General features: G+C 38.1%; 1 protein-coding gene across 1 annotated transcript in view; it reads left to right on the top strand.

The window, feature by feature from the left end:
- The window catches only part of RORB (RAR-related orphan receptor B), a 79,179-nt gene that overhangs the window by 21,613 nt on the left and 46,871 nt on the right, over positions 1-10,695 (top strand). The window contains exons 2-3 of the mRNA XM_008587269.1: positions 1,213-1,298; positions 5,384-5,525. Of these exons, the coding sequence (XP_008585491.1) occupies positions 1,213-1,298; positions 5,384-5,525 (228 nt within the window). The remainder of the gene's footprint in view (positions 1-1,212; positions 1,299-5,383; positions 5,526-10,695) is intronic.

Below are 10,695 nucleotides of genomic sequence, written 5' to 3'. Positions count from 1 at the left end.
ATTTCTGCCTTTGAACCGTCTTTCTATTTGCCTCTTCCTTTTCATTTATCCTGCCACCAATATCCACCAATGTAACCCAGGCTTTCATCTCCTGGCCATTTCTGCCTTTGAACCGTCTTTCTATTTGCCTCTTCCTTTTCATTTATCCTGCCACCAATGTAACCCAGGCAAGGAATAACCTTCAGTGGTCTCCAGCTTGCTTCTGGCTGGCCTGCCAAACTCACCTTTCTAAGGTACTCAAACCACCACTTTCATCATTTCTTCAGCCTGTTCACTTTGTTGATTCTTTATGGCCAGTGGGATCAGGTGAAAACTCATCTGCCCCAACTCCAGGAGCTCCATAATCTCGCGTCACCCCTCTATCCAGTTATATAACCCAAATTTCCATGATAACCAAGTTACTGTCTCAATGATCACAAGCCACAATCATTCCAGACCTCCTATCTTTTTTCATTCAGTTCTGCTTGTAGAAATGCCCTTTGCCTTTTCGTAAGCCTGACCAAATCTTGCACAATTTTATAAATCAAGAAAAATGTCTTCATCCCCAGTGCAACTATTTCAGTTCTTATTGAATTCATACTTTTCCCACATAATTTATTTTTTCTGATTTCTCCATGTATTAATTTTGATTTATTCATTAGACTGTTGGTATCAATAGCATATCTTATCCTGTGTCAGCAGCCTTCATGATCTTAGTGTACCTATAAAGTATGCTCAATAAATATTGGACTAATTCATTATTGTCATTTTCACAAGAAAACATCCAGCCACATAATATATAAAGTCACCATGCACCTCCACCCCCACCCACTTTTGCCTTATTTATTTATTTAAGATATTATTGCAGTAAGTCTATGTGAATGCTCTCAATGACTTAATGTTTCAAGTGCAAAATAAGAAAACTAAAGCCATGGGTACAAGAGATTTCCAAGTCACACTATTTTAAGGTCAAGTTTAAAAAGGAGAAAACAGTCAAGACAAGAGTTTAGAACACTTCTGGTCTCTAGATATATTTTTTTTAGTTTGAGAAAAACAAAGCCAGCAATGATAGATGGGCGTCCTGAAAGGAAGGCCATTCAAATAGTATGGATGAACCCCAAGCCTCCACGCCACCCTAGTACCTTCAAACACAAACACCATGGCAGGGATAGGTGGGAAGGGAAAGGAAGGAGACAACTTTGTAAGCTCAAAATGTCTGTTTTCCCCTTTCAGCACAAATTGAAGTGATACCATGCAAAATTTGTGGTGATAAGTCCTCCGGGATCCACTACGGAGTCATCACGTGTGAAGGCTGCAAGGTACGGGACTTTAACACAGCACTGCTCTGCGTTTGCCTGGGGAGTCTGTGGTGCACCCTTTCACAGAAGGCCTGCTCTTCTTGTGCCTGCTGCTGACGCTCAGGAATTCTCGCGTGGTGGGTGGGTGGGTGGATTTTCTCCTTTTGCCTTTCACCTTTTTCTGATTGTCTAACTGGTCAGTAGCTCCTCAAAAATGGATTCTTATTTAAAAGCTTGAATTATTCACATTTACAGAGGTATAAATACTGGCTCTTGCTGTTTTAGCAGTACTGTCTCCAGGAAACTCCAGGGCACTTATTACTATATGAAAGAACTAACGATTAAAGTAAAGATATAAGCCAATGGGCATAGATTTGCCTATCTGCTAGAGACAGAGGAAGTCAAGTTAACATAGCGATACCCATCCATATGGGTATCCTTTATCCTCACATTCCGGAGAAAGAAAACTGGAAGAATGGGATATTGGAAGTGAACCAGATAATCTCAAAATCAATTAAAAATCATCTGCCTCCACCTCTTCATTTTTTGATGAGGTCCTCAGACATAAGCAAGATTATGTCATTTGACCAACATCATCGATCTGGATAGTAAAAACATGTCCCCAAACATGGGTTTTTTCATTCTCAGTCCAGTGTTCCCCTCCCAGACAGTTTCCACCAATCCTTCCAATGACAAACTAAACCCTGTGAGCAAGTTGCTTCTAAAATAAAGACCTGGGAGAACAGCAGTTATCATAGACCTAATCTGAGATAAAAGAAATTTGAGATTTAACAGGAAATTTTTAAAATTAATCTTTAGAAAGAAAGAAAGAGAGACTAAATAGCAATGAGAAATCAAAGTAGTTCTACAAGTAACTGTGAAGTTTATTGTCCTGTCTAACCAGAACAATAAGATGCAGCTACAGTCTGGGAGGGAAAAGGTAATACGCTGGCAAAGTTGTTGACAAGAACAATTCTATTTTTGATCAAAGATGCAAGAAAAGTGAATCATTAATTTAAGGTCAGTAAACTGAAGGAGATGTAGTACACTTGTAGATTCTAAGATCCAATCTTAATCTTAAGAGACTTTCAGACATAAATGAGACAAAACATACTATACCTTGAAATAGTGGTGCTGTGTGAAAGACTGACAGTGTCTTCATAATAGTCTTAAAAAAATATGATTCCTGAAATTGAAATTGGAGGGAAGAGAAGAAAAAGAAATAAAGGAGAATAAAATGGGGGAGGTAAGAAGAGGGGGACAATAATATTAATGTAATTACCTGTCAACATATTGATCTGCTTTAGAGATGATTAGAGATAATACGCATGTGAACATCAAAAGATGTTCTTTACGTTCTGTTCCTCTGCAGACCTATAATTTACCAATTACATGTTATCCACCATAATGCATTTTTTTAAGTTTTCAAGAAGAAACATTAAGCAAAATTATAAGTCAACATTTTTTTTTACCCTGCTTGAATAAGATATTACTTCTTCTGGGCAGGTAGAGAAATAGTTTTATTCATAAACACTCATAATTTAGGAATCAGAATCCTTGCCATTGAAAGCATTTCTACCAGTCTGTTGGCTTGCTATGCCATTGTAAGAGCTCTGGTCTAGTTTACATAATATCCATGAAAAATGTTTTTTACATCAAATTCAAATGTCAAAGTGGAAATTGGTTTTGTTTCACTGTGTAAGCTCTATTTGGGAAATGTCTGATCAAAACATAGGGATGTGTTTATGTTAAGGAGCAAAGCATTTTAATTTCCAAAAGATTTAACTACTGAACAAATATAATCCAACAGGTCAATAGCCAGGAACAAGTGTTTAGGCTCCTGTCATATTTTCTATCTAGAGGAATAATCCTCAGTCAAAGAAATTATGCTGTTATTATAAAGCATACTCTGAGGATTTAGTCAAAATGACATTGTACACCACACTATTTTTTCATGAAAAAACTCCCATTTGTAAATATGCTATATTTTTCTCCAAATAGAAAACTCAAGAAATTCTGCTCAAAATTAGATGTCAATGTCAGCACATTCAATATCAGCCTCTGAGTTTTCATAATACTGCTTTCCAGTCAACAGAAACAAGCCATTTTAAATAACATCAGTTCAGCTCAGGCACTTATTCAAATTCCTATTCATTCACTAAAATTTGAAACGGAATCTCTTTTTCATGCCAAAAGCCTCATTTGCAGTAATGAGCAACAGATAAGCAAGAAGTGTCTCATAATTAATGTCAAATTGGCCTCAAATTTGGGGTATAGTTGTGACTTCAGAAAAGTCTTTCCAAATGTCTCCTCTTTTGCTAGGTGGCACTTGAGTGTCCAAAGATAAAAATCCACACAATTCTATCTTCAAATGCAAATTTCAAGTCACTTTAATCAGGACTGATGGTCTGAGATTATACTTTGTGACAGTTTTCATGGTGTATGAAGGGCATCTTTTCAATCCCTGGGGGCTTATGTGTGATCTCTATTTTAAGGGGTTCCATAGATTCAGTCAAGCTAGGCAATTAGATTTCCCATTCACCATCACTGGCCCAGTAAATAAGTAATGCATGTGGATATGGGGGGATGAAACTGGTCCTTGTTGAATGGCTTTGGGCCTAAGCCACAAAACCCATTGGAATTCTTTCTCTCTACGGAGATCCTTGGCCACACATCCATTTCTAAGGTTCCTCACAGGTTAGCCAAGCTCTCTTCACAGTGCCATGCTAAGCCATATTGGAGCCTGAGACAAAAGGAAAATCCATAATATTGATCCTTTCTTTAAACTATTGGTATTTTTTTTTACACCAATGTTTTTTAACACATGTTAAAATACATATTTTTCCTGATTATCAAATTTCTTGGTGATGCTTAAGTTTCATGGCCAAAGTGATTGCCTCACTAGCCTCACCTAGTCCCACAAGCCCTGCTTTATCCTCCTGCAGATAATTGAGGAAACACAGAAGGTGTGATGGAAGTCAGGGGACTTCCAGGCCTCTCAGCAAGATGCGCATGGAGCTTACTCTTCTTAACTTTTCTAGGCTTCCTCCTTCCAAAAGATGATGCTGTGGGTTATCTTTTCCTAAAATTTCTCTTGGTGAGTCTATCATAGACCGCTATGTTGCTATGACACTTCACACTTTTGCTGTTTTGCTTAGGCAATTCAAGAGCAAAGAGTGATTAGGGAAACTGTTTATGTAGGTCAATGAGTGGATGAATGATAACTCATATCTCTGGAGAAAATGCTTATTTTCCCTAATAAGGTATTATATAATATCACTAAGGGGGCTGGTATTTAAAGAATTAAAAAATAATAATAAATTCAGCTGTGGATCTATATGGAGGGGTAGTGTATGGTCTATGGTGATTCATTTTGTACCAGAAGGACCCAACTTACTTGTATGAAGACCTCCTATATTGCTATGCCTGAAGCCATACAGAGACCATTTGTTCTGTTTTTACTTACTGCTCATTTTTTATTGAAGAGTTTATACACAATATTTTCTTTATTCAAAAAATATAGTAGATTATAAGGTGCATCATTGGTTTAAAAAACAACTTCCCAGATGCATTCTGGCCAAATTCAAAAATTTTCAAATGGGGAAGAATGCATCTTAGGAACTAGGAAAACAGCACACACTGAGCACACAATCCTCAGTGCTGCTATTGCAACAAACCCCCCAAGTTCCTCACCCCCATGGCCTTGACACAGTCTGTGCTATTGTCCCCACCAAGTTTTGTCATATGTGGTTTAGCAGTCACACACCACTTCACCACTCCTTCCCCACTGCTCTTTGAGGGCAGGAACTGTGTTCTGTTTTTCTTTGCATAGAACAGCACAGCTTGCAAATGTCTTTAGCAAACATTGATTAAATAAGCAAATGAACAAGCGAATGAATGAATGAATGAATTGTACCTTTATATCTCTGCAGATAGTATTCTCCCCAGAAACATCTGCAAGCTATCCAAGGAGAGGTATCCAAAGAATTTTAAACATTAAACTCAGCTATGTTCACCATAGAAAAAGTAGCAAATGCATATGTTAATGGTCTCTCCATTTCTCTTCTTATAAATCTGTTTCTCTCCCCTTTTCTTTTTTCCTCTAGGGATTCTTTAGGAGGAGCCAGCAGAACAATGCCTCTTACTCCTGCCCAAGGCAGAGAAACTGTTTAATTGACAGAACTAACAGAAACCGTTGCCAACACTGCCGACTGCAGAAGTGTCTTGCTCTAGGAATGTCAAGAGATGGTAAGAAACATTGCCTTCCTATTTCTTACTTAAGGGCTTTCAAATGGATGCTTTGCTGGAGTCTATTTAAGCTGGTGGAAGAATTCTAGACAAGGGAATTGGGGATAAAAAAAAAAAACCACGGGGTTAGTAGTGCATTAAGAGGAAAATTAAGAACAAATAAAAGTATAGTATTGCCTATGAAATAAGAAGAAAAGTAAGACTTTACTGTAGATCATGGAGCATCCTGTGCTAACTAGGTTAAGTGAAAGCCACATATGCCTAGGTTGAAAGTGACCACCTGTGAATGAGGGGTTTCCTGGGAGGTGAGACTTTCAGAGCAAAATCAGAAAGTCCCAGGCAAACTGGGACCCTTTGGTCTGACTGATACACAAATCACTTGGTACGTAGAGATGGTAAAGAACAGAATATTTTTCTATAGAAAGCCTGAGGTTCCACTGGCTGGGCACAGCTATGCAGATAAGGATTTGGACTATTCTGAGCCATGGTGAAGACTGCAAAGGTGATAGCAGCAGTCCAAATCTTAGGAGGGTCATGCAGGTGTTGTCCTACCTAGAATATGACAGAAGTGCATACTCCACCTTCATGCCCAACCAAATTGGGTGGCTTGGCTCCCCAGCTGAGCATCTTAGGTTAATGAAAGAGGAAAAACAAACTCAAACAAGATAAGCAAAGAATTTCACCTAGCTTTGTTTCCATTTTTAGGCGTTCATCTAGATTAATTCTTTCCCCACTGACATTGGCTACAACACTCCTGTGTCAGATTATAAGTGCCCCTGAGTCCTGGGGCCATTTCTGTCTTGTTCTCCCTATAACCTCAGGGTCTGGTTAAAAGCAGGCATCTAAATGTTTGTGAAAGGAACCGTGGAATTCTCTTCTATCTAGAGCCTGAGACACAGACAATGCCCCTGATATTTACTGCCTTTATGTGAATCACTGCGGATTCTGGACCTCTGGCCACACTCCTTCTAGTGAAGTTCAAGGCTGTATAGACAAAAAATAAATTTCTAAGTTTTAAAGAAATATGAATAATTGGTATGCACTGTCACTTAGTATATAGGGCTTTTGTGAGTTTTTAGGTTTTTTACCTTTACTGTAACTCTCAATCCACCTAAACTTGTCTTGCACAAAAGTACACCTGTAAGACAAATTTTCCAAAAAAATAAGAAGAATCTGGCTTTGAACCCTTCACTTTATAGGTCACTTGTAAAGCTGCAGAGATGAAGTTTCCAAAACTTTTCTATTAACTGATTTTGTTTTATTTTATTTTATTTGTTTTCCTGGTCTCACTAACCTCATAAATTTACTCCTAGAGTATATTTATAGCACTGTGTCCTTCTATATAACTAGGGCAAATAAAGTGGGGGGGGGGGGGGATTAAGTGGTTTTCAGGATTTATTTGGTAAAATTCTATGGAAATTTGAGTTGATAATTTTGCACTTCATTTTTACCATATGGAGGCAGCATATTAATTGACAGTATCTGAAAAGTCCCATTAATGATTGCGCAAAGAGGTAAGCCATTGGGTATTAGTTTGTGTTACTTCATCCTACAATAAAAGGAAGTATTCTCTTCTGGAAGGGGAGGTCTTCTGTTTCTCTGCTGGTGAACAGAATCATGGCTAAGGGATGAGTATATGACCCAAGGTAGATTCAGTAGATTCAGAGACATGAGCCCACAAAAATCTAGGAGATTGTCTGACTCTCATGATATGAAAGAAATGTGTTGGGAGAGTGGGAGGGTCATTTAAATAATTAAGCCACAATGTGTTCTCAAGAGGAGAAGAAATGCACTGTAGCAGATAAACCTCTACACAAATAAAAGCAATCTAGTGTCTAGGGACACTCGAGTTATGGATAATGACCCATTTTAATTTTAGGTCCAAAGACCAACATGAGGCTTCCAGGAACATCTTCCAAAATGCCTCCTAACCACATCTTACGTCGACTGAATCATGGGGAGAAATGGTCAGGGGTAGGAGTGCTGGTTGGAAATGGGAAGAAGAAGGGGCTCAAGCAGAAGAAAAAAAATGTACCTCTCTAAAGGAAAGAGGCTGCTTCTTCAGTATGTCACATAGAGGAAGTTTTGTCTGAAGCTTGATTAGAGAGTGCCTGTATTAGTCCATTTTCTGTCACAACGAAATACCTGAAACTGGGTAATTTATAAAGAAACAAAATTTATTTCTTACAGTTTGGAGGCTGGGAAGTCCAAGATTGAGGGGGGTGCATCTGCTGAGGACCTTCCTCTTGGTGGGACTCTCTACAGTGTCCCAAGGTGGTGCAGGGTATCACATGGTGAGAAGTCTAAGAGCACATGCTAATGTGCTTTCTACTCTCTTTATGAAGCCGTTAGTGCCACTCCCATAATAACACATCCATCCATAAACTCATTAATCCATGAATGAATTAATCCATTCATGAGGGCATAACCCTCATGGTCCAATCATATCTTAAAGGCCCCACCTTTCAAATACCATATTGGGGATTAAGCACCAACATGAGCTTGGGGGAACTTTCAAACCATAGTAGTACCTTGTACCAAATAAATCATGCAAATACTAGGGAAGTTGAATAGTTTTTATCTCATTGATAAGTAATGCCTAGTCTGTGTGCTAAAGTTATTGTCAATTAGCTATGTCTAGTAAGTGCTCAAGAATTTGGGGGGTGGGGGGTGTAGGGGATTTCTCCTTCTACTTATTTGTTATTCCTACCTTCTACTGACTAGGCAAATATTTTCAAAGTTCTTTAGCAGTAGTAATCCCAATAGCCAAGATAAGATGCCCTCACATCTAATTTCTTTCTACAACCCCTTACCTTCCCTCTGGGTTCAAGTGAAATCTTCATTTTTGTCTAGGTATTTGTAGTCTATCAGTTCTTTTTGGCTTCAAGAATGTTAATTTCACCATATCTTGTCACTGAAACAACATAGCTACTAGCAGATAGCCTAACATAACTGTTGAAATCACTGAATTTTTTTCTCTCCTGAATTCCCACTTCTATGCTGGTTTATTAGCAGCACATTTGTGAATAGACCTCAAGCTTGGCAATAAGAAGTTTGTTCAAAGTTGGCTTAAGCAAAGAATGAAAAATCAAATCCACTAGAATACATACACATGTGTGTTATTGTATAAAAAGGTGAAGGTACTCGTGCATGTGTGTGTGTGTGTGTGTGTGTGTGTGTGTGTGAATTGATAGCATGTATATGCCCACTGAATCTTGTCTACCATCTTACTTATTTTTCTTTTAACTGGACCCTTCACAAATGTTCTTTTAACTGGACCCTTCACAAAGGAATCTTCACTGTACTGTTTCCAATTGTGCTACTACAGAAAAAAAATAGAAAAATGCTTGATATCAGTAGGAAGACCCCCAAAAGAAAATATATTCACTTTGCAAAAATCTAGAAAGTGTCCTACTACATGGCATGTCTCGATGAAAAGACAGAAGCTGCCCTGCAAGGACAAGTTTCACAGCTTAAGCTTCTTCTATCCAGAACTGCATTGTCCAATCCACATGTCACTATTTAAATAATTTAAATTAATTAAAATTAAATAAAATTTAAAATTCAGTTCTTCAGTTACACTAGCTATATTTCAAGTGCGCAACAGCCACAGAAAGTTTGTGGCTATCATATTGGAAAGCATAGAAAATATTCCATCACCACAGAAAGTTCTGTTGAAGAAAGAATGGAAGGAGATTAGAGGGAAGATTTTAAAATAATAAATAGGGTTAGGTATATTGAATCAGATCTTGTATTAGTCCATTTTGTGTTGCTATAACAGAAATACCTGAGACTGGGTAATTTATAAAGAACAGAGGTTTATTTGGCTTACATTCTGGGACAGCTGCATCTGGCACGGGCCTCAGGCTGCTTCTACTCATGATGGAAAGTGGCAGCAGCTGGTGGGTACAAGCAGATCACATGGTGACAGAAAGCAAGAGAGAGAGAAGAGAGGTGCCAGGGTCTTTTAAACAACCAGCTCTCATGGGAACTAGTACAGCAAGAACTCACTCACTACCCCCAACCCCCAGGAAGAGCATTAATCCATTCACGAAGGATCCTCACTTTTGACTCAAACAGCTTCCAACACTGCATCATTGGGGATCAGATTTCCACATGAGTTCTGGGAGGACAGTACATGCAAACTCCACCACACCTCCAACACAAGGCTCAGAGCACTAAAAATAAAGGGGAGGGCATGTCTCTGAAGCTGCAAAGAGTTAAATTAAGGCCAGTTTCGATGGTAAGCAGCCAGATGTAAACATAGAGAACTGCACAACAAAGATAGTAAGATAAAATAACTTCCAAAATGACTATAGAAAGTCATAGATGATAGTTGTGCAATTGGGTTCTCTTGAAACCAAAAACACGTGTCCAGGTGTGATGTATTAGTAAGTAGAAATCTTTGAAGGAGCAATGACGTTATTTTTTAGTTACTCTGAAAACTTCCGTTTCATTTAGAATGCCTCAATCCAAATAAATACTAAATAATTTCTGATACTTTTGCATAAAATTGTTCTTTGCTAACATGGGATCAAAATGACAGTTAAGAGCATATAATGAGCAAATACCATCATCAGTGAATATTTATGAAGCACTTGCAATGTATACAGAATTGTGCTGGTTTCTTTAAGAGGTAGCAGTTTAACAAGAGGCTGCCTCTATACTCAAGTGAATGTCATTAACCGAGTAATTCAAGTTTGAGAGGGGCAAACACTTAAAATATGTGCCATTCTGATTAATGGGTAGTGATGGGAAGAATGCTAATACTTGAAAATATGATAATAACATGGCCTCTGTTAAAACAGGCCTATGAATACAACAAATGTATTTATGAACAGTGACAACAAATTACTTATATGTCAGGAAAGTTCAGTAGGTTTATTTTTGCCATGTACTGTCATTTTTTCCCAAATATGTCACCACTTTCATTTCAGGAAGGAACATAAAACTGAAACAGGGGCTTTTCAGTGTTTCTGAAATGAATGGAAATTTCACTCCAGAATAGTATTATAGTCATTGTCAGTGAAGTCCTTGATTTAGAATGAAACCTGATAATTCTCAACTGTAATAGAGCTTTAAGTTGTTTCTTTCAAAATATTTCAGTTGCTCAGTGACCTGGGAAGTTGATTTCTTAGAAAAGGCATAGCTTTTCCCTGTTGAGTTTTCA

Source organism: Galeopterus variegatus, unplaced genomic scaffold, assembly GCF_000696425.1.
Source record: "Galeopterus variegatus unplaced genomic scaffold, G_variegatus-3.0.2 Scaffold4327, whole genome shotgun sequence".
In the NCBI taxonomy this organism is placed as follows: Eukaryota; Metazoa; Chordata; class Mammalia; order Dermoptera; family Cynocephalidae; genus Galeopterus; species Galeopterus variegatus.
This window is presented reverse-complemented; position numbering and strand designations above follow the sequence as displayed.